The sequence below is a fragment of the Dasypus novemcinctus genome, chromosome 7, assembly GCF_030445035.2.
Source record: "Dasypus novemcinctus isolate mDasNov1 chromosome 7, mDasNov1.1.hap2, whole genome shotgun sequence".
NCBI lineage: Eukaryota > Metazoa > Chordata > Mammalia > Cingulata > Dasypodidae > Dasypus > Dasypus novemcinctus.
This window is the reverse complement of record NC_080679.1, coordinates 666,255-688,327: the sequence shown is the minus strand read 5'-3', so window position 1 is coordinate 688,327 and position 22,073 is coordinate 666,255. Positions and strand designations below refer to the sequence as shown.

Here is a 22,073-nt window from a genome sequence, read left to right as displayed (position 1 = left end):
CGAGTCGTCTCGGGCCGTGGGCTCTGGACCTCGTGTGCTGCCACAGAGCCCTGCGGCTGGAGACGGCGTGGGCTGGTTCTCCCACCAAGCCCACCTGAGCGGAGGGAGCCCGGGCCCGGGAAGCAGGCGGAGCCCACCCAGGCGCGTTCCCCAGGGGCCCCGCTGCGCTCCTGTGGGGTGTCCACCTGCGCTCAGGTGCCAGGAGACTGGCAGGGCGGCCCCGAAGGGCCACAGACCACTCCCCACCGCCTCCTGCGCTAAGCCGGGTCCCGGGAGCCGGTCCTTCCCGAGGATGGAAGAGTTAAGCCTCGGATGTGGGGTTAAGGTGGAGGGCGTGGCCTCACACCTGAGCTGGCAGGTGCACTTCTCCTCCCTGCTCAGCCGGCCACAGCCCTGCCTGCTGCCTGTCCGCGGCCAGCACAGAGCCCGCGACAGCAGGACGCCCGGCCCCGAGGCCAGCATGCTGACCATAGCGGGCAGCTCTCAGAGGTCAGTGGACGTCACGGTGTGGGGGCCCCAGGGTGCAGGTGCGTTAGGCTCAGGTGTTCCAAAGCGGGAAGAAAGAAGTTTTGGGTTTGTCTTAAAAATGAGATCTGTTGGGTCGGGGCCCACTTTCCAGGGTGCTTCTGAGCCAGCCAGCTCTGGCCTGTCACCCCCCCACGGACCCCCCTGGGGCCGGCCTGGTGACTTGGTGTCGGGGGGCTGTGCTCCTTGCACGGGACCACAGGGTCACTGTGGGGTCTGTGAGGGCTGTGACGGGGGGCTGCTGGGGTGGGGGACCCCCTAGCCGCGCTCGGGGTGCCCTTTACGGCGTCGGCCGCTGGGCTTGCAGGAGGCTCCCGGCACTCGCCGACGCCCCCAGCATGCCCCAGGCCCCCCGCTCTTCCCGTCCAGTTTCCAAAGGCCTTCAGGAGGCCGCTGGGGGCGGGGTCCCTGCGGACCTGGTGGTGGGCCTGCCCCCTTCTGGGTCCCGGCCCCCACCCCGTCCCTGGAGTGGGGCGCTCGGGCTGGGACGGCGAACGCAGGCTCCTGAGTGCCCCGGCTCGAGGGCCCCCCGTGGTTCCCAGGCCACCAGCGAGAAGGGGCGGCAGTGCCAGGGGCTGGGCGCGTCCGGAGAAGACACCAGCAAGTCCAGCCCTGGTGCGATGGGACCTGAAACAGGGTCGTCGAGGGCAGAGCTCAGGTGAAGCCAGCCGGACTGGGCGGGTCTGCTCCCGGACGGAGGGCGTGACGCGGCGCAAGCCAGGGAGGCCGAGGAGGTGGGTGACGCCCGGGAGCTGGGGCGGGGGTCCTCCCCGAGCCCCCCGAGCTCTGGCTTTCGGTCCAGCCCCCAGAGCTGCCAGACGGCCTGTCTCCGCTGCGTTAAGCCACCGTCTGCGGTGCTCGTTCCGAGGACAGGCCCGAGGACCCGCGGCCGGCGCGTGGGGGAGGCCGCTGTTGGTCAGTGCCACGCGGACTGTGCCCTCACCTTCAGAAGATGGCATATTTGGGGTGTAACTCATGCAATGAGATGGGGCCCTTCATGGGCCACTGCCTGGCAGTGTGGGCCCAGGCCTCTGGGTGGGCTCTTGGGGGACCTGGAGGGGGCACTACGGTCGGGAGGCTGGGTGCCCTCGAAGGGGCCGGGAGAGCGAGGGACGGGCAGGGGGGTCTTACTCAGGGACCTTTGGCCTGGGCCTGTGCGAGGAGGGGGTGGGGGCGGTCTGCCCTCAACAAAGAGGGGCAGCGTCGAGCAGGGGGTCCACGTGGTCCCGCTCATCTCGGCGTGGGGCCCTGAGGGCTGGACCCCGCCTCTCGGGGTGCCTGTCGGGGGCCCAGGCCGAGCCCCCCGGGGAGGGGTCACGATGCCCAGGCCCCAATCCGCTCCAGTGCAGGGTGCCACCCCCGAGGCCCGTTCGAGCAGGGCCCAGAGCGGGGACTGGCCGCTGGTCGTCAAGCGCCCCCCATGTCTGGGGCACCCCGAGTCAGGGCCGGCTTTGCGATTTCCTGTGGCATGGCCTGTGGCCCCCTGGGAGGAGCAGTGATGGGGCTGTGGGATGAAGGGAGCGTCTGGGCCAGGACGGAAGTGGGGGGCTCAGGGCTGGGGTCTGAGGCTGCCTCATCAGGGGTCAGTCCAGGGGGCTCTGCGTGTTAGAAGCAGGACAGTGCCAAGTGGGAGACTGTGCTGGGGTGCTGCCTGTGAGCCCAGGACGGTGGTGGGGGGTCAGGAGAGCTGGGGGCAAAGCGGGTGAGTTAGGGGTGGGACCAGGGGAGCTGGGGGCAGGGCTAGGGGAGCTGGGGGTGGGCTGGAGGAGCTGGGGGTGGGGCTGAAAGAACTGGGGGTGGGCTGGAGGAGCTGGAAGAACTAGAGGCAGGGCTGGAGGAGCTGGGGGTGGGGCCCAAGGAGCTGGGGCAGGGCCGAGGCTGAGACTCCTGGACGGGGGCTTGAGGGCAGCCTCCTCCTCAGAGAGAAGTGGACCCCAGTCCTGGGGTGGCTGGGAGGCCTCAGGCTCCCGGGAGGCTCGGGGGCATGGGGGGCTCTGGCTGTGCCCAGTGTAGGTCAGGTGCAGGCTTGGTGGCCTCTGGCTGAAGAACCGAGGACTGCAGCTATTTTAATGGTGACTGTTGCAGTTTGATATTATTGATGAATTCTGAAAAGAAATACTGGATTGTTTGTAAGCTGGTCTGTACCTGAGCATGATTAAATTGTGATTAGGGCTTTGATTGGGCCACGTCAGTAGGGTGTTGAGTCCTTGCCCCTTGGTGGGAGGGACTCACAGATAAAAGGCATGGCAGAGGACGGAGTTGAAGTTTTGATGCTGGAGTCTGGAGCTGGAGTCCTGGGAAGTAAGCACACAGAGGAGCTTGGTTGTGAGAAAAGTGAAGCAAGCCCTGGAAGAGAGGAACCCTGAGCCCAGAGAGAAGCAAGACCCTGGAAGGGAGGAACCCAGGAAGCCTGGACCCTCGCAGATGTCAACAGCCGTCTTGCGCCAACACATGAAAATAGACTTTGGTGAGGGAAGTACCTCATGCTTTATGGCCTGGTATTTGTAAGCTCCTACCCCAAATAAATACCCTTTGTGAAAACCAACCCATTTCTGGTATTTTGCATTAGCACCCCTTTGGCTACCTAATACAGAATTTGATACTGAGGAGTGGGGAAGTGCTTTTGCAATTACCAAGATGCTGGAATGATTTTATGAATGGGTAAGGGGTATTTTTTGGAGGAATCGGGAGATGCTTGATGGAAAAGGCCTAGATCGCTTTGAAGAGACTGTTGATAGCAACGTGGATGCTAAAGAGACTTTTTATGATACCTTAAGAAAAGATGAAACTATTACTAGAAACCAGAGGAAAGGGGATCCGTGTTTTAAAGTTGCAGAGAACTTAGCAAGAGAAACTCCTGGTGTTTTATGGAAGGCAGATTTTGAAAATGGCAAGCCTGGGCATTTAGCTGAAGAACTTTCCAAAGTAAACCCAGAGGATGCGGCTTTGCTTCTCCTTGCAACTTATAGCAAAATGCTAGAAGAGAGAAATACACTGAAGACTGAATTGTAGGGCCCAAAGAAAATAGAAACTGAATCTGGAAATTCCAATCCTCTGGAAATCAAGCTCCCCGATCAAAGAGCCCCATTGGAGGACTTAACTAAACTTGGAACTTGTAAATCAGGATTGAAGAAGCAGTTATCTAGGAAAGACTTATGGAAAGTCTTACTGTCTGACGGCTTGGACCCCTGCTTCCTGCATGCTAAACCAACAGACTTTTTGAGAGAGCTGTAGGAATAAAACCACTGTCAGCTTGGAGTGAAAGGGACGTGGAAAGGAGAAATTGAAGGAGAAACAGCTGTAAGGATTGCCACCCCCAGGTTACAGAGAGGGTGGAGTACATTCCCCAATGATTAGGGCGGTTAAGGTCAGCACCCCACAGGTCTGAGAGGGGTGGACCTGTCCCCCATGGGTTAGGGAAGGCCAGGTGGTCAACTCGTTGCTCTGAGAGGGTTGAGCCTGTATGCCAAAGGTTAGGAGGAACATTTTCTTCACATCACTGTCCTAGGGAGGTTAAGTCTCTAACCCAAAGATTGGGTAAGGTGTGGCCATCACCCCGGTGCTCCTGGAGGGGGAGGCCAGATGCTTGACGAGGGTGGAACCAAGAGAAAGGCTGTTGGGCAAGTCTGTGGAAAGGGTGGGTTCCCATGTGGCCCCAAGGAGAAGAAGCCATTGTCTTAAGAATGACTCCCAGACTTTGAAATTGAATGGAGGATGCCCTGCAGGTTTACTGAACATAGAGGACCCGTGACTCATGTTTTCTTTCCAGTTTCTCCTTATGATAATGAAAATATTTATCCTTTTCTGTCCATTTGTGTATCAGAAACAGCTAAATGGTTTTGCAAGTTTCAGAGGTCTTCAGCGGACAGGACTTTGCCCCAAGACAAACTGTATTTCTTTAAACTGATTGTGATGTGACTTTGTACTTAATATTGTTACTGATTTAAGGTTTTTTTGAATATTGTAACATCTTTTTGGAATTCAGAGGGTGGAGTATAGCAGTTTGATATTTTTGATGAATTCCAAAAAGAAATACTGGGTTGTTTGTAAACTGGTCTGTACCTGGGCATGATTAAATTATGATTAGGGCTTTGATTGGGTCATGTTAGTAGGGTGTTGAGTCCCTGTCCTTTGGTGGGTGGGGACTCACAGATTAGACACAGCAAAGGACTGAGTTGGAGTTTTGTTGTTGGAGTTTTGATGCTGGTGTCTTGAGTTGGAGCCCCGGGAAGTAAGCATACAGAGGAGCTTGGTTATGAGAAAAGAGAAGCAAGCCCTGGAAGAGAGGAACCCGGGAAGCCTGAACCCTGGCAGATATCAGCAGCCATCTTGCTGCAATACGTGGCAACAGACTTTGGTGAGGGCAGTAACTTATGCTTATGGCCTGGTGACTATAAGCTTCTACCCCAAATAAACACACTTTATAAAAAGCACCCAATTTCTGGTATTTGGCATCAGAACCCCTTTGGCCGACTAATACAGTGACCCATGCTGAAAAATGCAGCGCACACAGACATCTGTCACATTCGGGTGCACGAGCGTGTCTACACATGCTCCTGACTACAGAAGCATCGCCAAGCAGCACAGCCTGACTGCACCTGCTGAACTCGGATTTTCCTATCCTTTCCTATCCTATCCTATCAAAATGCTGCCTGCAGCCCTAAACTGATGGTGGGACCCACGGAACTGACTTCATCATAAAAGAGTTACATCCCACAGTAGTAAAGCACCACACCTGTTTGTCACAAAATTAAACGTGGAATTACCACGTGCTCCAACAATTCACCACCTGGGTAAATACCCCGAAGCCTAGAAAAAGCAGGGACCGGACAGGTGTTTGTGTGCCAGTGTTCACTGTAGCAGGGTTCACGACAGCCGGGAGCGAGCCGAGCGGTGTCCACCGGGAGAGGAGGGGGCGTCCATGCAGTGGACTATTGCCCAGCCATGGAAACAAGGGGCCTTCTGCTCCTGTGCCAGCCTGGGTGACATCATGTTGAGTCAAGTTAGCCAGACACGTAAGGACAGATGTTCGTGGTCTCAGTTACACCCAACGCCTAGAAGCAGCAAACCAGAGACAGGCTGAGGGCGGAGAGCAGGGCTGGGGGGGCCGAGGGGGGAGCGCCTGCTTGTGGGGGCGGGGTGTTTGGGGTGATGGATCCTGGCAACCGGGGCACAGCGATGCAAATCTAACGCCGCTAAGTGGAACACTTAAAAATGGTTAAGACAGTAATTTTTTGGTTATATGATATTTTACCATAGTAAGATTAAGAAACTAAAACAAGACCCGCCCCTGTTAGGTTGCCGCAGCATGAAGCAGTGGAGTTCAGGGAAATTTGAGGGGGTTCCTGGGGATTTTGGGCCCCCGGGGATCAGTATCTGGTGTTAGAGAGCCTGAGGCTGAGGGCAGAGGCCCAGAGACCCCACCGGGTGGCTGCGTGAGCTTGACCGCTGTGGGGTGGGATGGGTAGGGAGAGCAGGGCGCTTTCTAGCACATTCTCTGGCCTCCCCCAGGCCGTGGATGGGCACGGGGCCAGGTGTGGCTTGGGGCCCCCGGTCGCCCCCCTCCCGGGGATGGGCTCCTCTCCTGGGGCTTCGCCGGCTGCCCGGGAGCTGCCCCCCACCCTGGCGGCCTGCAGGGGCTTGCGCCGCGTCTGCTCCTGCCCCGGGACCAGACCTGGCAGCCGTTCCTGGGTGTGGGAGCACCTCGGGCTTCCAGATGTAGGCATGTTTACTGGTTTTATGTTTTATTATTTTAAAACTTTATTGTGGTAATATATATAACCGGCAGTTGGCCACTTGACATTCTTAGGTGACAATTCAGGGGCATTGACTGCAGCCACCACCGCCGTCCTCTCCAGAGCGTTTCCACCCCCCGGCAGAAGCTCTGCGCCCCTCACGAGCTGGCTCGACCCCTCCCCCCCATGACTGTACGCTACTTCCTGTCTGTGCATTCGCTAATTCTAGATATTTCATGTAAGTGGGGCCAGCCGACATTTGTCCTGTTGTGTCTGCTTACTTCTCTCAACACGACGCGTTTGGGTCCCCGCCTGGCAGAGAGTGTCTGAGCTCTGCGTGTGGCCCATGACGTTGCTGCTCTGTTCCTCAGTCCCTGGACACTTGGGCTGTTTCCAGCCAGGGAGTTCGAGGCTTTTTGGATCGTACCCACTGAGCAACTCCAAGGCCGCCCTCCACCGCGGCTCGCCTTGAGCTCCAGCGAGGACGCTGTGCCTGGAGGGGGGGGGGCCGCGGCCAGCGGTCTCGCCAGCAGGGGCGCTCTTCTAGAGAATGGGCTTTTACGTGGGACTCCCACACGTCCGCACAAACCAGGAAGGGGCTGTCCGGAAACGCCGTCTCCAAGCTGGAGGCGACGCCCGCCGCGGCCCCGGGGCTGGGCCAGCGCCGGGGAACTTGGTGGCGGGTGGCTCAGCCCCTGCTGGCCGCTGCCTCCTCCGGCTCCTGGGCCCTCAGACGGTTGGGGTTCTACAGGGCCGACGTGGGGCCCCACGCCCGAGAAACATGGCTCATGGAGGCAGCTCCGGGGAGACTTCCTTGAAGACCTCGGGGCTCTAACAGCACAGCTGCCGAGAACAGAGACCAATTCGGGGCGCCTCGGCGCCAGGCGGGTTCACTGGGTGTTTGAGCGGGATCTCCGCAGGGACCATCGGTGTTGGGAGGGCCGCTCAAGCCCCAGCGGGACCTAGTAAAAGTCCAGTGTTTGTGGAAGGGACATCTCTGCGGGGGTGTGAAGGAAGCCCCAGCAGCCTGCTGGTTAATCTTCTACCCCAGCCCAACGGCCGGGTTAATCCCTAACGGCCGCGCTCTAAAGCCGTCGGCCTAACTGGGCGCACAGGGCGACCAGCGGGCAGGAGTCGGAGGTCAGCAGGGAGCGGCTCAGCCCTCGGGCCTGACCGGGGCGTGCTCAGGGAGCGCCAAGCCCCCAGCCCCCCCCAGAGCTGCTGGACGGCGCGTCCTGCCGGGTGGGTGGTGGTGGGTGGGGGCCTCGCGGCTGCGAGCTGCTCTGCTGGTGGAAGATCCCGCGAATGCCTCGGGGCCGGGCGGCAAGACAGCAGGCGCACTTACCCACCAAATGCCAGAGAGAACCGGAAGGCACGACCGCACAGCCCGAGGCCATGGCCACCCCAGCACCCGCCGGTCTGTTCACGGAGCTCGTGTGCAGGGTTCCACACTCGAGGACCTGCCCACTGGGGCAAAGTTCGTGGGCGAGGGCCCCTCCCCCAGCTCTGCCTCCTGGGTCCTGGCCACGAGCCCAGGCCACGTCTGAAAGTGGTCACCCGTGTGTCCCCTGGAGGAGCACCTGCCTCCGGGCACGCCCGGCCTTGGCCCAGGCCTCAGCCCGCTGTGGCCGGGGAGGCCAACACCCCCTTCCCCGTGCGCCTGGCGACGGAGGCCGTAAAAGCGGAGGGGTGCTTCTTCAGCCCCCCTGGAGCTGGGGGAGTCATGTGGCCAAGTTCTGGCCAAAGGTGAAGGTTTGCAAGGGGTTTTAGAAGAGCTTTTTTTTAAAAAAATTATTTATTGAAATACATCACCCACACACAAACATACGTAAACAAGTGTATAGTAGTAGTTGTGAACTTACAACACAAACATATATAACATCATACAGGACTCCCATAACTCACCCCACCACCACCTTGAATTGTTTAACCTTTTTAACTGATGATTAAAGAACATTGTCAAAATATTACTACTAACCAAAGTATTTTCCCCCAACCCTCCCTATTATTATTATCTTTATGTCATTTATATATGAACATACATAAACAATTAAGTGTATAGTAAAAGTTGTGAACTTACAAAGCAAACATGCATAACATCATACAGGAGTCCCATACATTAACCCCCCACACACCTTGCATTGTTGTGAGACGTTCGTTACAAATTACAAAAGAATATTGTCAAAATCTTACTACTAATTATAGTCCTTATCTTACATTTGGTGTGTTTTTCCCCCAAACCACCCTCTTATCATTTTTTAAATATGTTTTTTATGACAGAAGTTGTAAACTTATAAAACAATCATGCACATATGCAGAATTCCCAAGCCACACCCCTCTATCAACACACCACACTTTGGTGGAACATTTGTTACAGATAAAATAATATCATCTGAATGTTATCATGTCCATAGTACACATTTGGTTCACATTTTCCCTACTGCCCCATTATCAATACAGTACACCTTTGCATAGATGCAGGAATATTATATTATTACTGCTAACCACAGTCCATAGGTCACTCCAGTTGTATTTTCCCCATGCATTCCCAAATGATGTACATTTGCTCTAGCTCACAAAGGACACTCTTGCATCTGTACCATCAACCACAATTCTCATCCACTTCTTGGTTTACTGTGCTATTCAGTGCCTAGATTATTCTCTAGCATTCTGTCAATTGGCATTTACATCCCCAGACTACCTTTTTCAGCCACATCCCTATTTATAAACTAGCTGTTACTATTTCTACCATCCATTCTATACATTTCCACACTTTTACAGTAAAACTAATTAAAACTTCTACATACATTAAATATCAGCAGTCCATCTCAGTCCTTCTCTTATCTCTGTTAAGAATATATCACCTACCGCCAGGTCTTGAAGTTATTTTCCCACAATTTCTTCTATAAGTTTTATGGTTCTTGCTTTTATTTTTAGGTTTTTGATCCATTTTGAGTTCATTTTTGGATTAGGTGTGAGATAGGGGTCCTCTTTCCTTCTTTTGGCTATGGACATCCAGTTCTTTCAGCACCATTTTCCTGAATGGACTGTTCTGCCCGAGCTGTGTTGGTTTGACAGGCTAGTCCAAAATCACTTGACCATACCTGTGAGGGTCTGTTTCTGAGCCATCAGTTTGGTTCCATTGGTCTATGTGTCTGTCTTTATACCAGTACCATGCTGTTTTTTTTTTACCACTATAGCTTCGTAGTATGATTTAAAGCCCAGAGATGAGGGTTCACTTTTCCTTTTATGTTATTTCTGGCTATTCAGGGCCCCTTACCCTTCCAAATAAATTTGCTAATTGTGTTTTCAATTTTTTTTTTTAATGCTGGTGGAATTTTTATCAGGGTTGCATTGAATCTGTCTATCAATTGAGTAGAACTGACATCTTAATGATATTTAGTCTTCCAATCCATGAGCATGGAATGTTCTTCCAGTTATTTAGGACTTTTTTGATTTTTTTTAACATTGGGTTGCAGTTTTCTGAATACAAATACTTTACATTATTGGTTAAGCTTATTCCTATTTGAGTTTTATCTGTTATATTTTATATTCACCATTCTTTTGACAGTTTTAGTTACTTTTACTGATATAATCTTCATTTCTAGACTCTCTTCCAAGCCTCTCTCTCCTGTCTTTTCTTTTCAGGCTCTAGCATACCCTATAATATTTCCTGAAAACCTGGTCTCTTACTCAGAAATTCTCTCAGTTTCTGTTTACCTGTGAATATTCTAATCTTGCCCTCATTTTTGAAAGATGGTCTTGCTGGATATAAAATTCTTGGCTGCAAGTTTTTCTCTCGTAGTATCTTAAATATATCAGACCACTGTCTTCTTGCCTCTATGGTTTCTGGTGAGAAACCAGCACTTAATCTTATTGGGTATCCCTTACATGTTATGCAGTGCTTTTCTCTTGCTGTTCTCAGAATTCTCTCTTTGTCTTTGACCTTTGACTTGCTGATGAGTATGTGTCTTAGAGTTGGTCTATTCAGATTTTTTCAGATGGGAGTACACTGTGCTTCTTGGACATGGATATCTATGTCCTTCAATAGGGTTGGGACATTTTCTAACATTATTTCTTTAAATATTCCTTCTGCCCCTTTTCCCTCCTCTTCTCCTTCTGGGACACCCATGACATGTATGTTTGCACAACTCTGGCTGTCGTTTAGGTCCCTGAGATGTTAAAATTTTTCCACTCTTTTCTTCATCTGTTCTTTTGTATGTTCACTTTCAGAGGCCGTTTTTTCAAGCTCACCAATCCTTTCTTCTGCCTCCTCAAATCCACTATTACATGATTCTAATGTTTTTTAAAATTTCATTTATTGCGCCTTTCATTCCCATAAGATCTGTTATTTTTCTACACATGCTTTCAAATTCTTCTTTGTGCTCCTCCAGTGTCTTCTAATATCCTTAATCTCTTTAGCCATCTCATTGAATTTACTAAGGAGATTTGTTTGAACATCTGTGATTAGTTGTCTCAACTCCTTTACGTCATCTGGAGGCTTATCTTGTTCCTTGAACTGGGCGATAGCTTTCTGTTTCTTGGTGTGGATTGTAATTTTTGGTTGGTGTCTTGGATTCTGGCTTACTAGAGTATTTATTCTAGGTGCAGTTTTTCTCTTTAGTTTAGGGCTTCCTGCCCTTTCTCCCTTGCTGGTTGGTTGTACAGTGGGAGCCAAGCATGTATTTGGTGCTATAAGCTGTGGAGGCTCAAGCTGCCTTCATTGCACCAGGGAACGATGAAGCTTTTCCCAATTTTATCCTTTCCCAGTGGTAGGGACAGAGTCACAGCTGTGTGAAATAATCCAAGTTGTGCAAGCCTAGTTGCCCAGAGAGAATGATGAAGCTTCACACCCCTTTCTCCCCTGCCTGGGGCATGGAAGGAGCTGTAGGTGTGGGCCGCAATCTTATACAGTGCAGGTCCAAGATGACTGCAGTTGCCCCAGTAGACTTTTAATTATTCAGTTTGTGCCAGTCAAAGGTACCCTCAGTTACCTGGGTAGACTGTGCTGAGCTAGCCAGCTGCCTCCCTGCCAGAGGTGGGACTGAAGCCTAGGCTAGGGCTGCGGGCTGATCCGGGTGAAAGAAACCAGTTCCTACCATCACTGTGATATTTGGTCAGCCAGGCTTCCCCTCAGGCTGGGAGCGGAATAAAAATGGTGGCCACCGGCCTCTTACCGCCTTGGACAAATTCACACCCCAGCTTTTCCCAAGGTTATTCCTTAGCCATCCGAGTCTACCAATCAGTAGCTGAAATCGGCAGCCAACTGTCTCCTCCTCCCCTGTTTTTGGGAAATGGAGCTTCCAGTTCCAGCCACAGAGCAGCTCCTGGGCAGCTTGCGCCATCAGAGCAGGACCATCACCGGCCTCCGTGGCTTGGCCAGTAGTTTCCTGGAGAGGCTGGCGCAGGTCCCCGCAGCTTCCTCCCTGCTGGAGGTGGGGCTGGGGCCTAGGCAGGAGCTGCAATCGGACCTGGATGGAAAGAAGCCAGTCCCCACCACGCTGGGATCCTCAGTCCGCCCCGCTTCCCTCATGCCAGGCGTGGAGTTCAGACGGCGGCTCCCGGCCTCTTTCTAACCTGGACAGGCTCAAGCTTTAGCTGTTCTCAGGATCATGCTGTAGCTGCTGAATTTACTCATCAGTAGCTGGAGCTGGTGCCCGACCGCCTCTTCCTCCCCCGTTTTTGGGAAGTGGAGCTTCCAATTCCAGCCGCGGAACAGCTCCCGAGGCGGCTCGTGCCTCCAGTGGAGGGTGGCACCAGCCTCTGGGGCGTGGACCCTCTACTTACGAGTCTTCTCTGCAGACGGGCAGTCTCCTCCTTCCACTCCCCCAAGGATGTGGCAGGATGCTCTTCTGGCCTCCTGGAGTCCAAACAGGTGCTTCAGCAGCTGCAGAGAGCCCTGGGTGTTTGCTGACTGCCCTGGAGCAGGAGCTGACTCCAGGAGCTCCTTACTCTGCCGCCATCTTTCTGTAATTAGAAAAGCTTTTGACTCCTCTTGTGACTGGCCCTGTCACTCCTCCATTCTTGCTGATCCAAATGTGGGTGTGATGTTTGGATCATGGCAGCTATCTTGGGACCATGAGGCAACAAGCGTGGCAAACAAGAGACACCAATATCCTTAGCGTGGTGCGGGGGACAGTCCGCTGGGCCTCTGCACCAGTACCTGCAGCCTCTTCTCTCCAGACTTCTAGATTTTGAGGAAAACCTACTGTTTTTTCCTGGTTCTTGTGGCCACAAGTCAGTTTTGTGCTGATGACGCGCAGGCGAATCACCCCCCCGGCGGCCCCCGCCCTCCACTCTCGTTTCCAGCATTGGCCTGGCCTTCTCACTTGTGGGTCCAGCACGTTTCCGTTCAGCAGGTCTGCTCCCACCCCAGCTGTCCCTGCCCGGGGGCCTCCACTGCCGAGCCCCCTCCCCTCCAGGGCATGCCTGGGGCGGTCAGGAGCTCGCTGCGGACCTGCGATGCCCTGTGGGCACCTCAGCGGAGATTCAGGGAGAGGCCTGTTGGAGGTGTCCGTCCGGGTGGCCAGCGAGTGGGTGACCTTTACCCCAAGGCTGGCCGGGACCCCCTCCCTCTCTGGCACCCCTCCTGCAGTCCCAGGCAGCCCCCAGAGTTGGGGGGTGGGAGGGCGCTCACGGCGGTCCCCGTGCAGCTGCTCTCCACGCCTCCGTGCGGCTCTTGCCCAGACGGAGCTCGTCTTCCAGCGGACGCTTCTGGGTGCACCCAGCCTCGGGCTGCAGCTCCCAGCCGGCGGGCACCTCCTCCAGCCTCGCTCTGCCAAGGGGGGTTTTGGCCCAGAAGACAGGAGGCCCTCTGCAGGGTCCCCACCGGACCCCGCCCCAGCCTGTTTGCTCCCTGGCCTGGTGCAGCATCTCGCCCCGGCACCCGGGCCGTGGGCCCTCTGGTTTGGACCACTCCAGCCCGGGCTGGATGCCGGGCTGTCCGTCCAACCTCTGTCCTGAGACACCAAGCTTGCCCACCCTGCAGCCCCTCCCCTGGCCCCCTCCCCTGCCGTGCCTGCAGGGTTGCTGAGCCCAGGGTCCCCATGGCCCACAGACTCCCAGGGGCCCTTGAGGGGTGGGGGGTCCCTTGAGCTGCGCCCGTGTGCACCACCTGCTCCAGCTCTCTGGCTCCCCGCTCCTGGCAGGGGCTGGGCCTGCCACCCTGTCCTCCTGGCTTCAGCTGCGGGGGTGTGGCAGGGCCGTCAGGGGTGAGCCCGAGCCCAGCAGGTGTGACCACAGGCAGTTGCCCAGGCAAGGGGGCAGCCACGGGCCTGGGGTGCAGCCGGGGGGTGGTGAGCGGGTCCCTGGGAACACTGCCCTCCCCCGTCTCCCCACCTGGGGACTGATGGCTCCGCCCACAGGTCCTTCCGGGCCGCCGCCATCATCCTCGTCCTCACCGTCCTCCTGCTGGTCAGCTTCCTGCCCTCGGACGTTCGCCTGTTCTCACGGTAAGTCCTGCGCCAGTGCCCCCAGCCCCGGCCTCCTCTGGGCTCTCCTGGCACTGGCTGGGTGGCCACGGCAGGTCAGCCCTCCCCTCTATGCGGGCAGGCCAGGGAGGGACCCCAAACGCCCTGCCCCTCGGCGGGGATCCCTGCCGCCGGGGGTTCCCGTGAAGCTGTGGGCTCCGAGGCTGCGGGGCCTGGCCCGGGGGTCAGGCGGCCTCCCTGGCTGGCCTCTGGGGGGACTTCCACAGGAGGGAGGCGTCGCTGCCCCCACCCGGGGTCACCCGCAGGGCTTGGGGCAGCGAGGACAGACATAGGGGACCAGAGAGACCCCGGTCCCCAGTGCTGAGGCAGGGGGGCCTGGGAGGCGCCTGGTGAACGAGGCTGGAGGGGCCCGGCCGGGGCGCAGACAGGAGGGCTGTCTGTCCAGCTCGGACAGTCAGCCAGGAGATGCGGGAGGTGCGGCCAGGTGGGCGGCAGGGCCCCAGGGGGCGGTTCAGACTCAGACCACCAAGGTCCAGGGCAAACCACGTGGGCGATCTGGGGGCCAAAGAGGGACTTAGGGGAGAGGCAGGTGTGGGCGGAGCTGGAGGCAGGGCCCGTGGGGTATTGTGGGCGGGGCTTGCGCGTGTGGGGAAGGGCCTGTGGGGTATAGTGGGTGGGGCTTATGGGGGATAGCGCAGGCAGGGCTTGGGTGTGGGGCGGGGCCTGCAGGGGCGGGCGGGGCCTGTGGGGTATAGTGGGCGGGGCCTGGGCGAGTGGGGCGGGGCCTGTGGGTGTGGGGCGGGGCTTGTGGGGCAGGGCCGGGCCTGGTGTGTGGAGGGTGGGGGCAGGGGCCCGGAGACCCTCTGGAGGTGCTGGCAGAGCTGGCACCAGCCCCAGGTCCACACCACTCTGTCCAGGGGGTGGGGCTCCTCAAGCGGGGCCCCCGGCCCCTGCCGCAGCCGGGGAGCGGGATGCGGAGGCCCCTCCGGTACCCCAGCCTTCAGGGAGCAGCCCGCCTGTGCCGAGGGTGCCGTGGGACCGCCAGGCAGGCTTGCCGGCTTGGGGGCACGGTGACGGGCTGGGGATTTGCCGTCGGGAGGGTCCGGGCAGGCGCCTTGGGCCGGGGTCCGGCCAGGCCGCCGCTGACGCCCCCGGCCCAGCCTGCAGCGGGGCGGGGCCGCGGGCCCGGTCACCAGCGTCATGTTCCTGAAGACGCACAAGACGGGCGGCAGCACGGTGCTCAACGTGCTCTTCCGCTTCGCCGAGCGCCACAACCTGTCGGTGGCGCTGCCCGCCGGCGACCGCCTGCACCTGGGCTACCCCTGGCTCTTCCTGGCGCGCTACGTGGAGGGCAGCCCCGCGCGCTTCAGCGTCCTGGGCAACCACCTGAGGTTCAACCCCGCCGAGGTAGGCGGGAGGGCAGGGAGGCTGGGGGGGCCTCCGCGGGGCTCAGCTCAGCTCCACGCCCACCCGGGCCCCAGCCCTGCCCCCAGCCCCACCCACAGCTCCGCCCACAGCCCGCCCCAGCCCCACCCACAGCCTTGCCCCACCCCCTCCCTGCCCCGCCCACAGCTCTACTCACAGCCTTGCCAAGCCCCGCCCACAGCCCCGCCCCACCCACAGCTCCACCCGCAGCCTTGCCCCACCCCCTCCCCAGCCCCGCCCCGCCCACAGCTCTACTCACAGCCTTGCCAAGCCCCGCCCACAGCCCCGCCCCACCCACAGCTCCGCCCACAGCCTTGCCCCACCCCCTCCCTGCCCCGCCCACAGCTCTACTCACAGCCTTGCCAAGCCCCGCCCACAGCCCCGCCCCACCCACAGCCCCACCCACAGCCTTGCCCCACCCCCTCCCTGCCCAGCCCACAGCTCTACTCACAGCCTTGCCAAGCCCCGCCCACAGCCCCGCCCCACCCACAGCCCCACCCACAGCCTTGCCCCACCCCCTCCCTGCCCAGCCCACAGCTCTACTCACAGCCTTGCCAAGCACCGCCCACAGCCCCGCCCCACCCACAGCTCCACCCGCAGCCTTGCCCCACCCCCTCCCCAGCCCAGCCCCGCCCACAGCTCTACTCACAGCCTTGCCAAGCCCCGCCCACAGCCCCGCCCCACCCACAGCCCCACCCACAGCCTTGCCCCACCCCCTCCCTGCCCAGCCCACAGCTCTACTCACAGCCTTGCCAAGCACCGCCCACAGCCCCGCCCCACCCACAGCTCCACCCGCAGCCTTGCCCCACCCCCTCCCCAGCCCAGCCCCGCCCACAGCTCTACTCACAGCCTTGCCAAGCCCCGCCCACAGCCCCGCCCCACCCACAGCTCCGCCCACAGCCTTGCCCCACCCCTCCCCAGTCCCACCCGCAGCTCTGCCCACAGCCCGCCCACAGCCTTGCCCCACCCCCTCCCCAGCCCAGCCCCGCCCACAGCCCCAACCACAGCCCCCAGCCCCGCCCTAGCCCCGCCCTAGCCCCGCCCCTAGCCCCTCAGGGCCTTCTGCTTGCCAAGCTCCTCCTCCTGCGCACCCCTCCCCTTCTGAAGGGCCTGGGGAGGAGGGGCTGAGCAGGGGAGGGGGTGCTGAGCGGAGGAGGGGGGGCTGAGCGGATGAGGGGGGCTGAGCAGGGAGAGGGGCTCAGGGTCTAGGGCTAGGGACTCCGATGGGGAGCACAGAGAGGGCTGAGTCAGACCTGCCCCCCAGCTCTAGGCCAGGGGTTCTTAGCCTTTTTGTTCCAGGGACCCCTAGGCCAGTCAGGTGAAAACCACGGACCCCTTCTCCGAAAGTAGCTGCAGATAGTTTTATGACACTCAACTTTGGAGTTCAGAGAAAATAAAGATAGTAAGTTGATTTTCTCAATTCAAGTTCACGGACCCCCTGAAATCTTTCCACAGACCGGGGAGCGGGTCCGCGTCCCCTTGGTTAAGAGCCCCAGCTCTAGGCCTTGCCACTCACTGCAGGCCCCTCCGTTTTTGAGACTCAGTTTCCTCATCTGCCAGTGGGTGGTGGTGAGCAAGCTCGAGGCCCCGCCCCAGGCCCAGTAGGTGCCCCGTGGCCTCCCTCGGCCTCCGTGGTGTCCACAGCATCCACGGCATCCCACGCTGAGCCGCCCGGCGCTGGCCGCACCTCCGGGGAGGGCCTGAAGCCTGCGGCTGTGGAGGCGTCCCCAGGAGTGCCCCCCTCCTGCCCTCCCTACCACCCCTTCCATCCCGTCCTGTCCCCCTCCTACCCCCCTTCTGCCCCCTCCTGCCCCCCTGCCCCCCTCCTGCCCCCTCCTATACCCCTCCTGCCCCCTCCTACCCTCCCTTCTACCGCCCCTTCCACCCCCTCCTGCCCCCCTTCTGCTCCCCTCCTGCCCCCCTTCTGCTCCCCTCCGGCGCCCCTCCTGCCCCCCCTCTGCCTCCCTCCTCCCCCCTCCTGCCCCCCTTCTGCCTCCTTCTGTCCCCCCTCCTGCCCCCTCCTGCCTCCTCTACCCCCTCCGCCCCCTCTACCCCCTCCTGCCCCCCTGCCCCCTCCTGTCCCCCCTCCTGCCCCCTCTGCCCCTCCTATCCCCTCCTGTCCTTCCTGCCCCCTTCCTGCCCTCTCCTACCTCCCTCCTACCTCCCTCCTGTCCCCTCCTGCCTCCTCCTGCCCCCTCCTGTCCCCCCTCCTACCCCCCTCCTGCCCCCTCCGATCCCCTCCTGTCCTTCCTGCCCCCTTCCTGCCTCTCGTACCTCCCTTCTACCTCCCTCCTGCCCCCCCTCCTGCCCCCTCCTGTCCCCCCTCCTGCCCCCTCCGCCCCCTCCTATCCCCTCCTGTCCTTCCTGCCCCGCTCCTGCCCTCTCCTACCTCCCCTCCTACCTCCCTCCTGTCCCCCTCCTACCTCCCTCCTGTCCCCTCCTACCCCCCCTCCTGTCCCCTCCTACCTCCCTCCTGTCCCCCTCCTACCCCCTCCTGTCCCCTCCTACCTCCCTCCTGTCCCCCTCCTGCCTCCCTCCTGTCCCCCCTCCTACCCCCCTCCTGCCCCCTCCAATCCCCTCCTATCCTTCCTGCCCCCTTCCTGCCCTCTCGTACCTCCCTTCTACCTCCCTCCTGCCCCTCCTGTCCCCCCTCCTGCCCCCTCCTGTCCCCCTCCTACCCCCCTCCTGCCCCCTCCGCCCCCTCCTATCCCCTCCTGTCCTTCCTGCCCCGCTCCTGCCCTCTCCTACCTCCCTCCTACCTCCCTCCTGTCCCCCTCCTACCTCCCTCCTGTCCCCCTCCTGCCTCCTCCTGTCCCCCCTCCTACCTCCCTCCTGCCCCTCCTGCCCCTCCTGTCCCCCCTCCTGCCCCCTCCTGTCCCCCCTCCTACCCCCCTCTGCCCCCTCCTATCCCCTCCTGTCCTTCCTGCCCCGCTCCTGCCCTCTCCTACCTCCCTCCTACCTCCCTCCTGTCCCCCTCCTACCTCCCTCCTGTCCCCCTCCTACCCCCCTCCTGTCCCCTCCTACCTCCCTCCTGTCCCCCTCCTACCCCCTCCTGTCCCCTCCTACCTCCCTCCTGTCCCCCTCCTGCCTCCTCCTGTCCCCCCTCCTACCTCCCTCCTGCCCCCTCCTGCCCCCTCCTGTCCCCCCTCCTGCCCCTCCTGTCCCCCCTCCTACCCCCCTCCTGCCCCCTCCGCCCCCTCCTATCCCCTCCTGTCCTTCCTGCCCCGCTCCTGCCCTCTCCTACCTCCCTCCTACCTCCCTCCTGTCCCCCTCCTACCTCCCTCCTGTCCCCCTCCTGCCTCCTCCTGTCCCCCCCTCCTACCTCCCTCCTGCCCCCTCCTGCCCCCTCCTGTCCCCCCTCCTGCCCCCTCCTGTCCCCCCTCCTACCCCCCTCCTGCCCCCTCCGCCCCCTCCTATCCCCTCCTGTCCTTCCTGCCCCGCTCCTGCCCTCTCCTACCTCCCTCCTACCTCCCTCCTGTCCCCCTCCTACCTCCCTCCTGTCCCCCTCCTGCCTCCTCCTGCCCCCTCCTGCCCCCCCCTCTGTCCCCCTCCAGCTCCCGTCCTGACCCCCTCCTGCCCCTCCGGCCCCCCCTCTGCTCACGGGCCCCGCGTGGGGGGCTCGTGTTAGGACGCGGCTCTGCTCGGGCCGGCGGTGCACCTGCAGCAGCGCTGGGGGCAGAGGCGAGCGGCCCGCGGCTTCGCCTGGCCGCCGCACGAGGAGCCCCCTCCTGTCCCCGCAGGTGCAGAAGGTCCTGCCCGAGGAGGGCGCCTTCTACTTCTCCATCCTCAGAAACCCGGTGTCCCAGCTGGAGTCGGCCTTCGCCTACTACGAAGGCGCCGTGGCCGCCTTCCTGGCGGCGCCCTGGCCTTCTGCAACGGGAGCCGCGCCCGGGCGACGCCTACGCCCGCAACAGCATGTGGTTCGGCTTCGGCTTCGACAACAACGCGCCGGCCACGGAGCGCTACGTGCGCGCGCCTCGCCGAGGTGGAGCGGCGCTTCCAGCTGGTGCTCATCGCCGAGCACTCCGACGAGTCCATGGTGCTGCTGCGCCACGCGCTGCGCTGGCGGCTGGACGACGTCGCCTACTTCAGGCTGAACGCGCGCAGCGCCGCCTCCGTGGCCCGCCTGACGCCCGAGGCCCGCGCGCGCGCCCGGCGCTGGTGCGCCCTGGACTGGCGCCTCTGCCAGCACTTCAACCGCACCTTCTGGGCGCGGGCGCACGCCGAGCTGGGCCCCGGGCGGCTGCGCAGGGAGGTGGCGCAGCTGCGGGCGCGGCGGGGCCAGCTGCGGGCGCTGTGCCTGCAGGACGGGGCGCCCAAGAGCAAGACGCAGATCAGGGACCGGCAGCTGCAGCCCTTCCAGTCGGGCCAGGCGGACATCCTGGGCTACGACCTCAGGCCCGGGCTGGACAACGAGACGCTGCGCCTGTGCCGGCGGATGGCCACGCCCGAGCTCCAGTACATGGCCCGCCTGTACGCGCGCCAGTTCCCCGAGAAGCCGCCCAAGCGGATCCACTTCCTGGAGGGGTAGGGGCGGGCGCCGGGGGAGGCGCGGCCCTCAGGGCCGACCCCGCTCCCCTGGTGGAGACACCACAGCGGGGCGGCCAGGGAGGAGCCTCCGCGGCCCGCAGCTGGCCTGAGGACGCGCTGCCTCCGCTTTGAACCTGTGGGAAAGGGCTTAGGAGAAGATGAAAACGAATCAGGTTTAATCACACGTTAACGCCGCCGCGCGCCCAACGAGCAGAGGCCTGCAGAGTCGGGGGCTCGGGCAGTGGGGTGCAGGTCCCTGGGGAGCTCAGAGCCAGCTCCTCCCATTTTCTGGGCATGCAGTCCCAGAGACACACCGGGCGGCGCCCACGGGCAGCGCTGCAGGAGCGGGGGTGGGGGCCGGGGCCTGCCCGGGCAGCCTGCGGCTTCTGCTCTTCGGTGGCCTGGGGTTTATTTCCTGCAGGACAGTCTTGATTGAGAAGTGCCCGACTGCTGACAAGACAGAAGGTTCACCCCCCACGGGCTGACGCTGCGCCCGGTGGCCGGGGCGCACCCTCATACCCTTGGTTGCTGTGGAAACTGCTCCTTGGTTGCCATGGAGACCACACTGGATGTGGGTCCAGAGGCAGCTCCCAGGCAGCCCCTCCCCTTTTGCTGTGCCCTGGCAGGCGGTGATCGCAGACCGCTGGGGCCAGCTGTAGCAGGGTGCTCCCTGGGGAAGTGGGGTGCTCCCATGTGCTCAGCCACAGGCCTTGGAAAGAGGGTGCTCCCATGTGCTCAGCCAGGGGTGCAGCCTGGGCCCCCAGCCTTGGGGAGAATCTCGCTGCAGGGGGCCCTCAGGCCTGGGGATCCCAGTACAGGGCCCGGGCCCCTGCTGAGTGGGCTGGTCTGGGCTCTGTGGGGGAACCCGCATTCCACAGAAGGGGCCTCGCTACAGGTCAGACAGGGGCTCTCGTGGACGACATTTCCTGGAGGAACTTAACCAAGAGACGACTGCCTGTGGGTTAGAGGAGAACTTTGAGAACAGAAGAGAAGACTTGGAAGTGGGAGCACTGACCCCCAAACACTGAACAGTGACCGTGAAGAGCGGGACGGGCCCTGCTGGAGGCCAGCCGTGGTCCTCCACGCAGCAGAGGGTGGCCTGGGGGGTGATGGGAGAGCAGGGCCAGGTGAGCTGCTGTGCAGGAGGAGGCGGGGGGGGGGGGGTGACAGGGCGCAGCAGACAAGCGAGGGATGTTAGCCCGAGCTGCGGCAGGCTCAAATCCAATCAAGCCCTGCGCCTCTGCCAGCGTGGGAGGTGCGTGAGGCCAGAGCTGAGATCGCTGCTTCTAAATACAGACGCCCGCTATCCTGGGGGCTCAGCCTCACCTGCCGCCCCACCAGCAGCCCGGGGACCCCCATCTCAGACGCACTGTGATGAAGGAGCTGGGATCACAAGGTCGAGCCCATTTCAGGCCTGTTTCTGCCTTTGAAGTTGGTGGGAATGTCAACTGGTGCCACAAATTTGGAGGGAAATTTGGGGTATTCAGTAAAATATAAAATGCATGTGGTGTCATTGGTAATGAACAATTTTGAAAATAATCTGCCTGGTCGTCTGTCCATTGAAAAGGACTCCTTGACATGCCAAGATGCCCTGCAGCCAGGAAGAACCAGGGGGCGCAGAGGGTCGGGTGAAATTCCTTTCTGGAACCTTCTCTGTTGTGCTGGTGGGTGCTGGGTCCCTGCCGTGTTCCCTTGGGAAGGTGGGAACAGGAGTAAGGTGAGGCTTCCACTTGCCAAGGAAACGTTCCTGCCTCAGCGGCGTTTAGACGGGGGACAGGGCCCCCAGTGGCCAGGGACCGAGGCGGGCGTGGCGCCGTGGGGGGCACAGCCGCGCGGCCCACGCAAGGAGGCAGCCCTGGCCTGACTTGTGCTGGGCAGTGTGCTGGATGCCAGGCACGCAGAGCAGAGCTGATTTTTCCAGAGTAGCTGGAAATGTAGATTTTTACCTGAAATGTCCCCTTTAAAAAAAGCTGGGCACTAACTGGAAAACTAAATTGCTGAGAAGACCTATGTGGGCAGGGCCAGCTTGGCCTGGGCCCGAGGCTGCCCGGGGTCTCCCAGCCCATGCCGAGCCCGGGGCGCACCGAGGTGGCCGTGCCCGGGTCACGGGTCCCCAAGGTGGGGCTGAGGCTTTCTTAGGCCTGCTCAGCATCTCCCGCCCCTGCCCACGCCAGGCTGCAGCCCCAGGCCGTGTGCCCCTGCGTTCTTCAGTCTTTGTTTCTGAAGCCGTCCATGTCCACGCCACGATTTGCCCACAATGCCTTGTGCCCGTCCCTTGTTTTCATAAATTTTAGGTCAGGGTCCTGCTTGGACTGCCGCATTTGCTGCCGGGACCGCGTGGGGTCAGACATGGCTCCTTGCAGCGTGGACTCGTCCGGTGGGCCTGACTGGGGGAGGGGCGTCCTTGGTCCTGGAAAGACGCTGCAGC

At 60.5% G+C, this 22,073-nt stretch overlaps 1 protein-coding gene across 1 annotated transcript; it reads left to right on the top strand.

Moving 5' to 3' along the window:
* Positions 1-377: 377 nt before the first annotated feature.
* On the top strand, positions 378-21,184 carry GAL3ST2 (galactose-3-O-sulfotransferase 2). The gene is given in 6 exon segments (XM_058299669.1): positions 378-489; positions 13,625-13,711; positions 14,851-15,097; positions 18,856-19,007; positions 19,009-19,086; positions 19,088-21,184. Coding segments are annotated over 6 exon segments (1,152 nt in total). The 5' UTR covers positions 378-460; the 3' UTR covers positions 19,647-21,184.
* Positions 21,185-22,073: the final 889 nt, after the last annotated feature.